Here is a 17,263-nt window from a genome sequence, read left to right on the forward strand (position 1 = left end):
CGTCTTGTGTAGGGCCAGGACTCTGAACAATTCGTTGTCGGAAGCAAAACTCTGAAATTTGAAAAGATTAAGTATTAAAAATCTTTTTACTTGCCACAAAGTTGTTCCTTCAGCCGAGAGCGCTTATTTTGGGCCCACAGAGCTCGAATCTGTTTTCTGTATCGAATTATCTGCGACTTCATTTTGGGCACACAGCTTCAACAATAACAGACCCATCGGTAATTTTCGGCTCCGGCTGGTAGTAACGGACCAAGTTCTCTGGGGTTTGGCCCACTCCCGATGTCGAACGACTCTTGTCCTTGTGTAGAATTCGATCCTTTTTGGACTCATGGACTCATAAAAACAGTCCATCGGTCCGAACAAATCTGAACTTTATCGATATCTGTGTTCGCAAAGCCGTCTCCAGCCCGCTTCGCGATGGCATTTATCCATAGTCTCCGGCGGATAGGGTCCTTTGGGAACTTATGTTTTGAGATCCGTCCCGTGGTCGTAGTCGTTTTCACAGTATAAAATTACGCACTTCATTTTTCTAAGATCGCGCACTTTGTTTATTTCCAAATGTTGACAGCAAATGCGTTTTTAATCTTCTTTGTTGCCTTCATGTTCGCGTTGAACATTAGCTGATGCACGAAGTGATCTGTTTACCTTATTTGGTACCCTCCGCAAACGTCAAACCGTACAAAATTGCTGCCGGATCTTTTCCGGGATCCGGAAAAAGGGAGCGTTCTTTTATTACGTAAAGCAAAAAATCTGATTTCTAGACCCCCTCCCCTCCCCCCTCGTAACAAAATTTCCATACAAATTTTATAAATTTTGTATGGAGCGTAACACGGCCTCCAAACTGCGTTACGTAATAAAAGAACGCTCCCAAAGATCTGGCAGCAATTTGTAAAATAGTTGCAGCTGTCAAAATGCTTGTGCGCTAGGGTGGTCCAAATCCGGGCTTTCTCAAGGCTAACCCCTGAAATCATAGATTGACCCATCACTATAGGCTGAGTTACAAATTTGAGCTCATTCTGACCACGGGAACCCCTCTCTCTAATCGCTTGAAGTTTGTATGGGAAATCATCAAAATGTATGGAGAAAAGCAACTGTTCCAGGTTTTTACCTGTGGAGGGCGCAATCCAGATTTTTAAGCGAAGATGGCGTTCGAATTGTGAACGCCCGAAATGTCAAAGTCATGCAGTGGTATCAACATTACGAAAAAAGTGTGCCATGGCATGACAGCCACATTCTTTTTCTAATGTTGGTGCTACTGAGCGATTCTGGCATTTCGGACGTTCACAATTCGAACGCCATCTTCGCTTAAAAACCTCGATAGTCGTCCAATCTCTATCAATTCTTAGATGTAGAACCTTCTTTAAATTTTGAACAACTTTTTCGAAGAAACAATATTTTTAGGTTTTTTTGCTGAAAAGTAATTAGCTGCCAGGCCATACAAACTTAAAGCGATTAGAGAGAGGGGTTCCTGTGGTCAGAATGAGCTCAAATTTGGAATTTAGCCTAGTGATGGGTCAATCTATAATTTCAAGGGGTTAGCCCTGAGAAAGCTTGGATTTGGACCACCCGATTGTGCGCCCTTTTTAAAATTTTGCTCCAGATTTATGGTTTCTAAGATATCTATGGATTTTTAAATCAATTTAAAAAAATTACTTCCCAGCCCTTCTTGACAGAAAAGGTCCTACTTGACAGCTCGTTCCAAGCGGTCTATCCAAGCGTTACCGAACGGACCGTTACTACCGATAACCAGATAACCAAAAAAATACCAGAGTCAAGACGCCAGAAAGAAACTCGCGACAGATCTGTTAGCTGGAACCGTGTCCGTGGCTAAGAGAAAAACCCGAGACAACACCGTTTCTTCCGGCAGCCGCTACCCGAAATCAACAGGTTCTGTGACGTGTATTTCCCACGCACCTTTTCCACTGCTACGGCCAGCGAATGTTGCCACGGACGGTTCCGGCTGGCGGTTAGCAGGAAGTAGAGGTTCTTTCACGAGCTTCTTTCTGCCTTGCTGTCTCGGTTTTATTTCTGGCACTATGGTCACACGGACTTGTTTCCGGCCAGCGGATCTGTCTCGGGTTGTTTCGATTATATTCCGGGCAGCAGCAGAAAATGTTTGTTGTGTGCGGAATGGAAGCAAAAATATGTAACGCCATCTTGGTGAAATTTTTTGACAGGAGTTCAAGAATGACGTGACGTGAGCGTGCGTTACAAAATGGGTTTGACAGTACCCCCGTACCGTTACAAGTGTTACCTTCGGTATTCGTCCATGTTGTTAAAAACCTGGATACTTTGGCAAAGCTTGCTTCGCTACAGTTTCCTATGCAGATAGGACCTTTTGAAAATATAATCTAGAATGGTAAAACCAGTTCGTACTCTATTGCCTAAAGTTATGTGCAAAATGTCCAATCTCTTAATTCTCTAAATTTTAGTTTCTAACTAAAATATGACTCTAAAACTGTATAACGGAATTTAATTTACTCATCATTTTTTAAATTAAAGAGTCCATCAAAAGCAAACGAAACAGAATTCGTATACGATGCGAATTGAATTCGGTTTTAGAATTCGAATTGAATTGGCTGGGGAACAGCAGAATCAAATTGGCCCTTTGCAAACTTCAGCAGCTTTTTCGAACATTCAAGCGTGAGATTTTTTCGAATTTCGAAAAAGCTCTGCGCGCACAGCAAAATTCAAAACAAAGCAGACCGCGCCGCCCAACTGTCAAAACAAGCCCAGCCAGCAGCCAAAAAGCTAAAAAAAAATTGAAACGGATTTTTTTCTCAAATTTTGAACAAAATTGACGATTTAGCAAAGTGAACGCTAAAAATTCTTACTAAATTTAGTGCGAAGAGAAGTGACTAAACGTGAAGTGGATTGAGTTAAGTTAGTTTGTTGTGTTTGGAGGATGGATTTCGACTGGGACAACATCAGCGTCGGCGAGCCTGGCCTCAACACTTCGGGCAGTTTTTTCTGTAAATAAGAATCTTGCTAAAAAGAAGCAGAATTTCCTTTTGATCCTGAATTTTAATTGTTTAAAACTCTCTTTAGTCAGAAACGTCAAGATGGAGCGGCAACAGCTGGAGGATGAGGACGACGACGACGGAGTGATTAGCTGCCAGTCCTCCGAGCCCGATCCGTCGGTGGCAGCTGGTCCGTCGAAATCCCGCGCCAAGCTGGACCAGGCCAAGATCCAGCAGCAGGAGGCGTGCAACCGTGCCTACAAGTACGCCCAGGTCTACGAGAAGCACCGGAAGGCACTGCGGGAAAAGGAGGAACGCCAGCTGCAGGAGATGAAAAAGTTCCAGGCCCGGCCGGCACCGAACTTTACCCGCAAGGAGCCGAAGGACACCGCCCAGGGTTATGGCAAAAAGGAAAACGTTGAACCCAAATTCACCATCCCCGTAACTCCCAAGCAGATGAAGCCGGAACGGCTGAAAAAGGCCGCCGACCAGTCCAAGAAGCTCCAGGACCGCACCAAACCCGCCGAACCGTCCAAGGAGTTCAAGGCGCACGACGCCCGGGTGCTAAAGGAAGCGCCCTTCCAGCCGGTCCTCGCCAAAACCGTCGTCAAGCAGGATCCGTTTAATTTGCGCATGTCCGCCAGGCTCGCGGAACGACGCCAGTTTGACGAGCAACTGCAGCGGGCCAAGGAGGAGAAGGCACGCCGCGACGCGGAGGAAAAACGGCTGGCCGAGGAGCGGGAGCTCAAGTTGCTGCGCAAGCAGAAGGAGTTCAAGGCCAATCCGAACCCGTTTAAGTGAGTTTTTTTTTGTAGATTTCTTTTGTGTGAGTTTTTAAGCGTTCTCAAGTTTTATGCGAAAAGGGAGTTTATTCTCCAATGGTAGAGTATTAGCGACTCCAACTTTGAGAACTTTTTCTTTTTTTTTGCCTCAATAATCGATAGTCAACCCACTTTTTTTAATCCAATAAAGTAAGGTTCGGATTAGTCGGTTCCAATGTATATTTAGTATAACAAACAAATAAAATGTAGGCTAACTAACAAACTTCAAATTTGATTGATTGCTACTGAAAGAAAGTCCTATTCACAATGTTATCCGCAGATTCACGAAGCTGGTCGAGCTGTCCTACTGTTCCTGTGACGAGTCCCAAAGCTTTCCAATAATTCATGGGCTGACCTGAAGGTTGGTCGGATTGCTCAAGGTTGGAACGAAAAAAAAATCTCAAGAATAAATTTTGGCTGGGCGAAATCATTTCTTTTAAACAAAGTACTAAATCGGAGACACTTCGTAGAAAGAATTTGGGATTAGTAAAACAAGTTCACCGTTTCGATCAAAATAATATTGAAAAGTATGATTTATTAATACAAAGTGTTGAATTGTTCAACTTTATAGCACCCATTTGAGTGCTGAAAAGAATAACTTTTTAGACATTTTTTCCTTTTGATTCTATTATTAATTTTATCCTATTTTTTTGATGAAGAAAAGTAGAGAATAACAAGAAAAAAACTAGTTTCACGATGGAGCTGCAAAAAAATAATTTCGATTTTTCCCCGTTTTTGAAAAATTCGGATTTTTTGATAAAATACAAAAGATGGCACTTTAGAGTTTTTAGCCGGTGGCTTGTTCAACTGGCCAAAATCATCAAACTTACCAAAATGACCAAAATAATCAAAATGGTTAAAATGCCCAAAAGACCAAAATCACGAAATTGACTTAAATGATCGAAATGATCCAAATGACCAAAATGCAAAAAAAAAAAAAAAAACTTAAGTGAACAAAACTATCAAACTGACTAAAATTACCAAATTAAAAATTACTAAAATTACCAAAATTGACAAAGATTACCGAAATGGCTGAAAAAAATCCAAATTAACCAAAATTACCAGAATGGATTCTATTCCATTTCCCCAGAATGAAATATTTGCAATTACTTAACTAATTTTGTTTAATATTTAACTTTAACATATTTACATAACAACTACATATTGCCAAACTTAAGTTGGCCGATCCCAAATATTTTCAAAACGTTTAAGCAATGCAGGGTTGTTACGGAAAATTCGAAAAAAACCGCGCAATATGAAAAAATGTGACAAACATACAAGAGAGTTTCATCATAACTCAGTTTTTATGAAAAAAAATAAAAATAATACAAAAAGTGTTTGACAAAAGAAAAGAAAGCTAAAGAAGGAAAAAAGATAGGGGCCAAAAAAAAATCAAGAAACTTCAAAATTTCTATGGAAATTTAAAAGTGCAATCAGCTTAAATCAATTTAAAATGCATTCCCCTTTGTTTAGAATTATTTTTAGCATGATTTAAAAATCTTTTGAAATCTCGGAAGTTTTCGATGTTTAGTATCGTCAAACTTACATATTTTGAACACTAATTAATGCAAAAAGCATTTTAGCATTTTAGAACACTTTTTGCATTCAAATGTTGAGACTGTGGCTTGATATTTCAATTTTTATATTTTTTTGCCGGCCGCCCAGAGCCGAGGGACAAAAACTTTGAAAAATATTTGCGTCTGCCTTTTTTGAATGCGACTGAAAATTATAAACGATTAAATAATTTTGTATATTCAATAAATAAAATTCGGAATAAAAGGATTTTTTTTTGTTGCTGGAATGAAGTGAAAAATAGGGAAAAGTCATAACAATAATCTTGACAAAAAGAAATAAAAAAAAAATGATTTAGAATTTATTAAATAAAACAAAACAAAACATTAATTTAAAATTTAACTCAAAAATAAAAATAACGGGATTTGAAAATTTTGAAATTCAAAGATTTTAGAATCCAGAGATTTAAGTAACCCAAAATGTGACTACAAAATGCTGCTATTGAAATGCTGTTATTAGATTTCAAGAATCTAAAAAGGCGACAAAAACGGTGGAAGTTAATTTGAGAATTATAGAACACTTAAACTTTTATAATTTTTGAGTTTTAGAATTAAAAATTGCAAAATTTTTAAATTTCTGATTTATTGAAAAAACTTTATTCAATATTATTTTTTTTTAACTTCTCATTTTTTTCAATAATCATAAAAGTTTTGAGGTTCTAGTTTTTTTGAAACTTTGAATTATGCATCTTTTAATATTTTTATTCTTTTCCTCAAGAATCTTAAATGCACGCGTCAAAAAAACTTTACTTAAAACTCACAAGAAATGAAATATTTAGAGCATGGGCAGAATAGAAAAACTAACTTAATTCACCTATGTGGTTGGAGCCTTCATTATCACTTAAGTAGCCATAACTTGAGACAGGGTTGCCAGATCGGCGCCGTCTCAAAACCCAATCCACACCATTAAAGAAATCTCGACAGACATACTACTTTAATATTTTTTTTTCAATCTTAGAACGCATATTTTTGAAAAGCCAAAAATTATAAGCGCAAAAAATAGAAATTTCAACATTTAGAAATTTAGATCTCGAGTTCGTTTCGCGGTGCCTGTCCGTCGGGACGCATTTTTTTCGCGTTCCGTTTTCGTCGATCGTCGTCGGTGTGTATTTCGGGTGAGTTCACGCAGAAAAATGTTTTGTAGAATCAGCCTGTACGAGGTTTGAATCAACAAAATTTTTGTTGAATATAATCAACGCCGATTTTGCGTTGAAACAAACCTTGATTTTCTCAATTCCACAAAAGTCTTTTGTTGTTTTGAAAAAGCTGCTTTGACGTTTAGCGTTGATTCAACAAAAATCATGATTTTCAAATCAACAAAACGTTTTGTTGATTCAAATATGCCTTATTTTTCTGCGTGTTCGTGCGTGTGTGTGTGTGTGTGAAGGTGCGGCTAGCTCTGGTTGTCACGATGACAGCAGAGCTGAGCCAGTTCGTTTCGCGGTGCCTGTCCGTCGGGACGCATTTTTTTTTAGCGTTCCGTTTTCGTCGATCGCCGTCGGTGTGTATTTCGGGTGAGTTCGTGCGTGTGTGAAGGTGCGGCTAGCTCTGGTTGTCATGATGACAGCAGAGCTGAGCCAGTTCATTTCGAGGTGCCTGTCCGTCGGGACGCATTTTTTTCGCGTTCCGTTTTCGTCCATCGTCGTCGGTGTGTTTTTCTCGTTAGTCATGTATTTGATACACATCACAGTCAGATTTCTTTGTTCTATGATTTGCAATTGTTTCACGGGAAGATTCTTTTTAAATTGCGTCAGCAAAATATAAATTATCATTCAATTCGACCATTCGTTTCCCGCGAATCACGGCGACAAATATTGTTTCGCGATTGTTCAAGTCCTTCAGATAACATCATAACTCTTCAGTCATTAATTGGTCGCTCATCTTATAATAATTTAAAAGTATAAATAGTCTCAGGGCAACTCTACATAAATATGTTACGCTGAGTTTAATATTTCACCTTTTAATCACACATAATTTTGATTCTATCTTTCCACAGCCGGCTGTCTAAGATTGAATCATTTATGTTAAACTCAACACCAAATAACCGGGAACGGTCTCATCCGCATCATCCGATTGTTTGCCTTGAGAATTCATAATACATCACCCTATTCAACAAAATTCATTGATTATTGGGCCACATCATCATCCTCTATGATGAATCCTGGCCATTACCCTTCCCCACTAACAAAATCCCAAGTAGAAGTAGTTTTCCGGCACACGCGGGGGTGTGGATATCGTATAGAACCCACCCTTGGTAGCAGCCTGTGCTAACTAACATTCCCGTCCCATCCCCTCGAGATCTACAAACTGACATGGCGGGCGCCGTTGGTGGCCAACGACTGTTTCCTATTCGCACCGGCTCTAGTTTTGATGATCGTGATGTTTTATCTTTTCAGCGCATTCATGCATGCTGTTGATAAGGGAAACATCATTTGATCGTTGAAGCGTGTGACCAGTTGTGCTGATGGGATATTACGGTCCTGTTCAGCAACGGAGAAGGACAACCATGGGTGGTCTCTCATGCTCATGCTCATGCTCATGCTCATGCTCATTTAGAAATTTAGATCTCTCATCAAATCTAAATTTAGAAAAACACATAAAATTTTCAAATTTAAAAAAAATCCGAATCTTGAGATCTTAAAATTAAAAACGTTACTTAATCCACCTTTAGGTGGTTGGTGCCTTCCTCACATAGCCACAAACAAGTGTATAAATAACACTTATATTTATCAAAATATCTGAGACCCGGCCTAAAAAAAGTGTACTACAAACACTGAAGTACTTATAACTTTCGATAAGTTTGTCAGATCTTCAATCTGTTGGGCTCGTTGGATAGGTCTTTTGATTACCTATCTAACGATGGGTCGCATAATAGATCCGGACAACTTTTTCAACAAGATCTTTGAGATCCGACCTCAAAAAAAAGTGTATAAATAACACTTGAGTGCTCATAACTTTTGATGAGGTTGTCAGATCATCAACCTTTTGAACGCGTTGGAAAGGTCTTTCAAATACCTTTCTAACAATATATAGCATGACGGATTTTCTTATAAAAACCACCCTTTTCACAATCTTCCAAAGTTTAGCTAAATATAAGAATTCTGTAGTTCTTATTTATAGGTCCCAAATATAAGAATATAGGAATTTAAGAGTTGCAGAATTGAAGAATTCAAGAACTTAAGAAATTTTTTTTTTGTTCTCTTGGTTGTTTTTAATTTTTTGAATTTTGACGTTTTCAATGTTTTAATTTCTTAAGTCTTGAAATTTTTTAATTTTAAAATTCAATAAATGTTGGAGTTTTGAATTTCAGATTTTGTTTTTATTTTGCATTGAGAAATTTCGATTTTTTTTGATTTTTGAATCTCAATTTTTAGATTTTGGTTTTTATTAATCCAATGAAAATCCAAAATGTTTTGATGTTTTTCCCCCAAAAATGTAAAAATTCAGAAAACAAATATTTCTGCGGGTTAAATCCCATGTATACAGAAAATGTTTGAAATATTATTTACAAGATTAAAAGTTGAATGGATCCAGTATGAAATATACAAATATACACTGAATAAGTTAAAAAAAACCATTGCTCAAAACTCGAAAGAAATTAAATTTTCAGAGTCGCTAAGCAGATTTTGAAAAATGAGTTGATTGTAGTAATAAATTTGTTAAAGAAATTCTAAACAATTTATTTAAAAAAATAATTCTTCATTATCTTAATTTTTCGACGTTTCTTATTGAGAAATACAAACAAACATTTTCGGAAGAAAATTTTACTAAATTATCCTAATTCCTGGTAATATTTTTCTCAATAACTTGAAAGTAATTCTATCTCTAAATTAATTTATTTATCAAAATTGCTATCCGCGTCTGAGCAAAATTAGCCAGCAAATCCGCGCGAAACGCGCCATCCGTAACAACCCTATTAAACTATTAAACGAAACGAAATGTTGTTAAGTTTCACACAATACCTTATTTTTCGAAAATACCCAAATTTTGAAATCGGTGATCAAACGAAGCAAAATTGTGTATGCTTCATATCTAATCTAATCTGATCAGACCCTAGCGCAGCCAATCTTTCGAAGGGATCCTGGAGAGTGCCTTAGGTTAGATGACGCCTAGCACTCTTCTTGTCATTTATTAACATTTGTAGTGCGCCATTGCATCGGAATGCATTGAAACATCACAAGCGTTAAAGCGGGCAGGCCTACTGCGTAAAGCCGTATCGCAGAGATGACTCGTAATTGGGTTGAGTTTGAGCACTGAGTGTTCGAACAACAACACAATTCTGAATCGACAGGGGAGGAAGAAGCGTGGGGACACACCACCATACGCTCCGAGATTTTGGTTGTTTTCGTTGGGAGCACCATGCTAAGAAGTTTTGGTACTCCGGGACCCTCTTGGATGGGACATTGTATTTCCACGAATGCCCTGGACACTATTTGCCGTGGTTATAGCGCCACAACTCGCTCTCTGTAACAGTATTCCTAATTCCAATCCACGCTCACCAAGTCGTCATGGCCTAGTGGTTAGCATTTTTGCTTACCAATCCAAAGACGGGGGGTTCGAACCCCGCCTAGAGCGACTATGATTTTTCGTTCAATTTCAAATTTTATGTGTTCTTAACTTTCTCGTTGGGAGCAGATGGGCATCGAACCCAGATCCATTCGCTTACAAAGCGAACACCGTAACCAGTCAGCCACAGCCGCTCCCGAAGCAAAATTGTGTATACTTCATATGACATTTTACTTCGTTTGATACCCATATTGCAAAAATGAGTAAAGAAAAATGCGTAAAGAAATTTACATTTTTTTTACAATGAATTCAAACGTCGTTTTTGGTATTCGTGATGTTATTATACGTCTTTTAGCCCTATTGTTAGCCCCTTGCATTTTAGTTGGTCTAAATCCGTTCTTAATCCCAAATCCAAAAGTAATGGGACATTTATGCGAATTTCAACAGTTTGAAAATATCTAAACACGATTTAAGAGGCAGTATTTGTAAATATTGCTCGGTTTGTTCTAGAGGTCGTATCGAGGTGCTCCGATTTGGATGAAACTTTCAGCGTTTGTTTGTCTATGCATGAGATTAACTCATGCCAAATATGAGCCCTCTACGACAAAGGGAAGTGGGGTAAAACGGGCTTTGAAGTTTGAGGTCAAAAAAACATAAAAAATCTTAAAATTGCTCGCATTTTCGTAAAACTCTCCAACTCTCATAGATGCATTCGAAAGGTCTTTTGAAGCGCTTCAAAATGAGCTATAGACATCTAGGATTGGTTTGACCTTTTCTCTTAGCTTTTGCAAATTACTGTCAAAAATGAATTTTTTTGAAGCCTTAATATCTTATTGCAACAGCCTCCAACACCCATACTCCCATAGGTCAAAAGATAGGCCAATCGCAGTTTTTCTCATAAATAGTTTTTCGATTTTTCTGCAACAAACATTTTACAACGTTGGTTTTTGCTCTGTAGGCCAAGAAGACGGCACTTTTTGGCCTCAATTTTGTCATATTCGGAATCCTCGGACAATTTCACGTAAATTAAAAGTATTGGAGTTGTAAATTTTATTGGAAAAATTGCCATTTAGAATGAATTAAAATATTTTTTAACAATTTGTTGGATTAGGGGTAAAACAGGGTTTCGCCTACTTGATACAGCATTTGACGTATTGATCATAGAGTAAATAAAATCTATTTCTTTTTTCAAAAATGTTTTATTCAATTATTTTTTAAATTAATATTACAACTCCAATACTTCTAACTTACGTGAAATTGTCCGAGGATTCCGAATATAACAAAATTGAGACCAAAAAGTACCGTCTTCTTGGCCTTCAGAGCAAAAACCAACGTTGCAAAATGTTTGATTTAGAAAAATCGAAAAACTATGAGAAAAACTGCGATTGGCCAAAAAGTTAATACCGTAGGCTTATAGTCCATGAAATTACCTATCTTTTGACCTATGGGAGTATGGGTGTTGAAGGCTGTTGGAAAAAGATATTAAGGTTTTAAAAAAATCTATTTTTGAAAGTAATTTGCAAAAGCTAAGAGAAAATTTCAAACCAATCCTGGATGTCTATGACACATTTTGAAGTGCTTCAAAAGACCTTTCGAATGCATCTAAGAGAGTTGGAATTGATGAGGTTTTACGGAAACGCGAGCAATTTTAAATTTTTAGGTTTTTTTGCTCTCAAACTTTAAAGCCCGTTTTACCCCACTTCCCTTTGTCGTAGAGGGCTCATATTTGGCATGAGTTCATCTCATGTATAGACAAACTGTTTGTGTGTAATCGGTGTAATCACGATAAAGAGCACGGTGATTAACGTCTTATGACGAAGTTGCGTATTTCTTTCGAGTTAAATGAACCAGCTCCGCTTGTTTTTGTCAACGTTTCACCATTTATTGAATTCCTCTTTGATTCGACGAAAACATGGCAAAGTGCGCTGAACTCCCTTCACAGATTGGTTTTGTTTTTTTTTTCTCTCCTCCCACATCGATCTTCCAGCTGTGTTTTTGTTGTGTGGAAATTGTTGGTTCACAGATTTAACTCTAACGTAAAAGCGGCAACTTCCTCCCTCCTTAGGCGACCAGGGCCGAGGCGGTGCTGGACTCGTACTTCCAGTTGGGCGGCAGCACGGCCTTGATTTTGTAGTAGCGGGCAAGCCGGTGGATGCGCGACTCGATCAGAATCAGCCGGAACTTGCTGTCGATGTCCTTGCGGTTGCGCTCCAGATGCTTGCGGATCGAGACGGCCTTCTTGATCAGGAAGTACAGATCCTCGGGGATGTCCGGCTTCAGGCCGACCGCCTTCATGATGCGGAGAACCTGGAACGAGATTCGAGAGTTGTTAGTTTTTAAAGTTACAATAATTATTTAAGGTCACGTAAACAAATCCCATCAACATCAACAAACGAGCGGAGATCACAGCGCCTCTGCCGGCAAACGCCGGAAACTTTCTTGTGGGGGAAGCAAAAATGGAGGAACTTCCTAACCTCACTTTGTTCTGGGACTTGTTTTCAAAACTTTTCTTAATTCTTACATTAATTTCACATCAAAATATCCCTCAAAAACCACTCGCAAAACCCACCTTGTTGCCGTTGACGAAGCGGACCTGGGCGACGCCGTGCGAGTCCCGCAGGATGATGCCGATCTGGGACGGGGTCATGCCCTTCTTGCCGAGCTTCTTGATCTGCTCCTTGACGTCGTCGGCGTTCAGCTTCAGCCAGGACGGCACGGAACGGCGGTACGGCAGCGCCGACTGGGAGATACCCTTTCCGGGAGCGTGCATACGACCCATGGTGGCAGGCGGATTGGTTTACACACGGTGGACACTTCCGAGCAAAGAAATCCTCTTTGGAAACGCGAGCAAAACGCGTGCTAACGTGTTGACGTTTCACGGGAAAAAGAGCGAACGAGCTGTCAAGGTGGTGGGTGGGTGCACCCGGGGTTGACATAAAGGCGGAAGGCATAAGGAAAGTAGCTGTCAAACGTTGTCGGAGTTCAGGGGTGGGATGGAAAATTGTTTTAACATAAATGACATAATGCAAAAGATAACAAAAAAAAGGTTATGCACTCGCTAGTTCTTAACTCCATCCAATCTGCTGATTTTCACTATTGAAACAACTTATTTTGTAAAACTGTTGATAGAAATTTGCTTCTCTCTACCGATTGAGGTATTTATCACTCGATTTCAGTTGAAAACGCTTTTTATAAACTGTAATTGGGTACTAAAGCCCTATGCCAATTTTTATGTACAACGGTAAAAAACACGATTAAAAACCATTTCTGATCACTATTTTTCATTTTAATGCAAAATTTTTTTTTGACAAGACAACATTTTTTCGATGGATCAACTATGGTCCCCTTGGAACGAGCTGTCAAGTAGAAGCTTTTCTGTCAAGAAGGACCGCGAGGTTAATTTTTCAAAATTGATTTAAAAATCAATTTTTAACTCTTTGTGGTCGTACAAAGGGTCATTGTACTCAGAAAAATAAGCTTTATCGCTGTAAACAATAATATCAGCAATCTAAGCTTCATTTTAGGACCCAATTGAACGTCAAAGTGCTGAAATGCCAACATTAGAGACAAGATGGAGTTAGATGCCGTTCCTCTAAAAAAATCAATTCAATTCAATTAGTATTTTCATTAGAATTAATCAGTTCAGAGATCTGGACAACCATTCAACTGAGATTAATTCATAAGCCTTTGCAGTCTAGAGTTGTTTATCATTTATTGCATTACTCTATTCTCCGTACCCCGTTGCGCTCCTCCTCCAATCTCGCTGGAGTCTTGTCCCACCATCACCATCCCACCTCACGAATCTTCCACGCAGGTTCCAGTCACTGAAATCTGGCTTGATTTTTTCCGTTTGCTGTAGAACAGAAATACAAGCGGCTTGAAAACCTCCCGGAATTTGGGGAGAATATTTTTTGGGATATTGAGCTGGAGCAGATTAAAGGTTGAAGGGGGACGGGAACGGTGCATGTCTTCTGATAAGCCGCCACCCGCACATCGCAAGTTCCAGGTTCTCCTTCTGCGCATCTAACAGATCTACCATATCATGGAACATGGCAGTTTTTTTTATAGATTAGCAATTTTGTCGTCTTTGGACGCATGTCGCAATCCCAGCCTAGCGCAATTATTATATTTAGCACAAAAAACTGCAACCAAAATCAACTAATTTCGTTATCTTTTCTGAGGCTTACTGTTTGTAAACATTTCAACGATTTCAACTGTCAAAATGAGCATTCGAAAATTCCGTAACCTGTCTTCAAATTACTCAGGAGAAAAATTGAGTAACTTTGAGTAAGATTGAGTAACATTGAGAAATTGAGTCACTCAGTTACTCACTGTCCTACTCCTTGGGTCTTACAAAGGGTCATTGTACTCAGCAAAAAAAGCTTTGTCGATGTGAACAATAATATCTCAAATTTAAGCTTAATTTTAGGATCCAATTTGAAGTTTTCGCTTTATTTTTCTACTTTCATGTTTTTAGTTTGTATTTTTTTTTCATCTGTTTTTTTTTTGTTTTAAATAATTTTTATTTATGTTTATTTTCTACATTTTAAAACATTTGATCTGTTTAAAATTTTTGAACTTTCTAATTTTCTAAATTGTAGATTTTCAATTTCCTTAAAATTGTTAAAAAATCGTTCTCCAACGATTTCTCATTGCTATTGCAGTTCAGGTGCACTTCATTTAACAACAAAGTTACGTCATTTTTCATATTTGGATTTCCACCTCCAACTTTTTTTGTTATAAATAAAAAAAATTGATGAAAATACAATACCTTTTTAATTTTCATTATGTTTGTGAAATTACAACTGTCGATTGTGCCACGAAATGTTCAATCACCCCACCCTTCGAGCTGGGCCAGACCGTGATGTAAAAACTTCTTAACAAATACTGTATAACTTGTAGTATTATCTGATTTCAATGTTTGTTGAGGCAGGAACATAACATTAAAATTTTTATTTTTTTTTGGTTAAGTTTAAATAATTGGTTGAAAGCTTTTTTAACAAAACTGTTGGAAAATGTCATTTGTGTATCAAACTTCAACTGATAGATGTATTTATTAGTTTCAGTTAAATATCGTATAATTTTTTAATACATAATTTTCCAATTTGACCAGCAAGCTGATGTGTGCTTGCCATTTGACCTGCCATTCGAAAACTTTGGGCACTTTACCTTATATAGACTTATTAACTTTCCAGAAAAAAATAACTGCACCGAGAACTGCACTCTTTATTTGCCTTTGCTGGCTACAGGCTGGTACTGGGATAAACCTAAATCTGCAGCTTTGTCGAAGACAGCAAATCGATCTTAGTTTCCCATCTCAAGATACAGATATTTTCGTGGATAATTTAACCTGTTGTATGAACATCGGTCAAATTGAGTTTAAATTGGGTCCTAAAATGAAGCATAGATAGCTGATATTATTGTTTCCAGTGATAAAGCTTATTTTTCTGCGTACATTGTCCCTTTGTACGACCGCAAAGAGTTTAAAATGGATTTTTAAATCAATTTTGAAAAATTAACCTCGCGGTCCTTCTTGACAGAAATGGTCCTACTTGACAGCTCTTTCCAAGGGGACCATAGTTGATCCATCGAAAAAATGTTGTCACGTCAACTTTTTTTTCTGCGTTCAAATAAAAAAAAGTGATCAGACATGGTTTTTAAGCGTGTTTTTAATCGTTGTACATAAAAATTTACATAGGGCTTTTAGGACCCTAATAGGTTATAATACCGATTTTATTATACACTCATCAGATAAAGGTTCTTTCTTCCTTCAAATAATAAAAGAGTTTTTTCCATTAATTAAAAATTTTGCCTGCGGCTTTTCTTGACAGAAATTATTTTATTTTTATTCTATTTAAATTTTTAACTCAGAAAAATAAGCTAAATCCAAGGTCAAATCGTTTTGTTTCATTAACTTTCAAATTTAATCCGAGGTCAAATTGTTTTGTTTAATTAAATAAGCAAACTAAACTCAATTGTAAACAATTGGGTCCTAAAATGAAGCTTAGATTGCTGATATTATTGTTTACAGCGATAAAGCTTACTTTTCTGAGTACAATGACCCTTTGTACGACCACAAAGAGTTGAAAATGGATTTTTAAATCAATTTTGAAAAATTTACCGCGTGGTCCTTCTTGACAGAAAAGCTCCTACTTGACAGCTCGTTCCAAGGGGACCATAGTTGATCCATCGAAAAAATGTTGTCCTGTCAAAAAAAAAAAATTTGCGTTAAAATGAAAAAAAGTGATTAGAAATGGTTTTTAATCGTGTTTTTTACCGTTGTACATAAAAAATTACATAGGGCTTTAGTACCCAATTAAAACATACAAAATTATAAGGAGCTTAAATTAATTTTCTTATAAATAAATTCAACTCCGACAACCCCCATCCCACCCCTGCGCCACCAAGCCTATGTCGGACTCAACGCTGACAACCCCCATTTTTCTGACACAGTGACAGTGACAGTTGTCGCGCGCGCACAGTAAAAAAGCCCAAAAATCCCTTTCCCTCAAACAAAGTTCGTCTTTGGATGGGATGCCAGTGACTCTACTGTGTGGCCTCTGCTGTGTGTGTTTTTCGGTCGACGTCGCAAACGATTTGCCAGAAAGTTTAGTTAAAAATCGAAACCCTTGAAAATCGCGACCGCTTTTTGCGTGGCCAAGTCCGGCAATCCGTCGGGGTCGGTTCCGATATTCGGATGTAATTACGGGTGGAAATCGTCGCGATTTCGAGTTTTGTGTGTTGGAGCAGAGAGAGTTTCAAAATTGTGCAAAAAGAGGGTTGGCTGGAAAGTTTTTTTTTTGCTTTTCCGGAACTGTCACGGGTTGATTGGCTTCGGAAGAAAGGGGTTTGGCCTCTCCTCCTGCGGAAGGTGACGGGTGTTGTACGCAAAAAGTGTAAATTAGTTAGGAGGAAGAAATCTTTTCTAAAATAAGCTAAATTAAGTGATGATTCAGTGAAAATCAAGTGTCAAAAAGCGCAAGCAAAAAGAAAAAGGCAAATCTAAATTGTGTCTGTCTGGTGGAGAAAAAAGTCCAAAAAAAAGAGTGCCCTTGGACCACAAGCGATGGAATCGGTCCAGCGACCAAACGACCCTTGAAGGGGGATCCGTAGCGCTTGAAAATGGCCAACGTTGACGAGGAGGTCGGTTCCAGTTCGTCGTCCTCCTCGTCGGCGACCACGACTCCGGTAGCCACCACTCAGTTGGCTGGCTTTCGGATTGCGGCCGGACCACAACAGGATAGTGGGCCCAGGACCGTTTGTGGGGGAGCCGTTGGGGCGCTGGGCGCTGGCCACCACCACCAGCAGCAGCATGGCAAGGGCCTTGCCCTGATCCGGCTGCTCAAGGAGGAGCTGAAGGAGCGGGAGTGTGCCTCGCTGCCGCCGATGGTCTACGATGGGAAGG

General features: G+C 38.5%; 3 protein-coding genes across 5 annotated transcripts in view; 2 read left to right on the forward strand and 1 right to left on the reverse strand.

Annotated features, from left to right (window-relative positions):
* The first annotated feature begins 2,703 nt into the window (after positions 1 to 2,703).
* LOC120417709 (uncharacterized) lies at positions 2,704 to 4,212 on the forward strand. 2 transcript variants are annotated; one of them, XM_039579856.2, is made up of 3 exons: positions 2,704 to 2,972; positions 3,049 to 3,757; positions 4,062 to 4,212. In XM_039579856.2, exons 1-3 carry the CDS (start codon positions 2,906 to 2,908, stop codon positions 4,138 to 4,140), a joined length of 855 nt encoding a protein of 284 aa, XP_039435790.1. In that variant the 5' UTR covers positions 2,704 to 2,905; the 3' UTR covers positions 4,141 to 4,212. The 2 variants fall into 2 exon arrangements, with proteins under 2 accessions (XP_039435790.1, XP_039435792.1); XM_039579858.2 differs by lacking the exon at positions 4,062 to 4,212 and having other exon boundaries at positions 2,705 to 2,972; positions 3,049 to 3,948.
* Positions 4,213 to 11,715: 7,503 nt separating this feature from the next.
* LOC120417714 (40S ribosomal protein S13) lies at positions 11,716 to 12,752 on the reverse strand. The gene is made up of 2 exons (XM_039579866.2): positions 12,428 to 12,752; positions 11,716 to 12,165 (listed from the first exon to the last, which is right to left on the reverse strand). The coding sequence occupies exons 1-2, from the start codon at positions 12,635 to 12,637 to the stop codon at positions 11,920 to 11,922; spliced, it is 456 nt and encodes a 151-aa protein (XP_039435800.1). The 5' UTR covers positions 12,638 to 12,752; the 3' UTR covers positions 11,716 to 11,919.
* Positions 12,753 to 16,405: 3,653 nt separating this feature from the next.
* Positions 16,406 to 17,263, forward strand: part of LOC120417696 (protein bunched, class 2/F/G isoform) — a 199,920-nt gene continuing 199,062 nt past the window's right edge. The window contains exon 1 of one of the 2 annotated variants that reach the window (XM_039579837.2): positions 16,406 to 17,262. In XM_039579837.2, coding sequence (XP_039435771.1) covers positions 16,981 to 17,262 — 282 coding nt within the window. In that variant the 5' untranslated portion in view covers positions 16,406 to 16,980. The remainder of the gene's footprint in view (position 17,263) is intronic. The other variant, XM_039579838.2, reaches the window with a different exon arrangement.

The sequence above is a fragment of the Culex pipiens genome, chromosome 1, assembly GCF_016801865.2.
Source record: "Culex pipiens pallens isolate TS chromosome 1, TS_CPP_V2, whole genome shotgun sequence".
NCBI classification, from domain to species: Eukaryota; Metazoa; Arthropoda; class Insecta; order Diptera; family Culicidae; genus Culex; species Culex pipiens.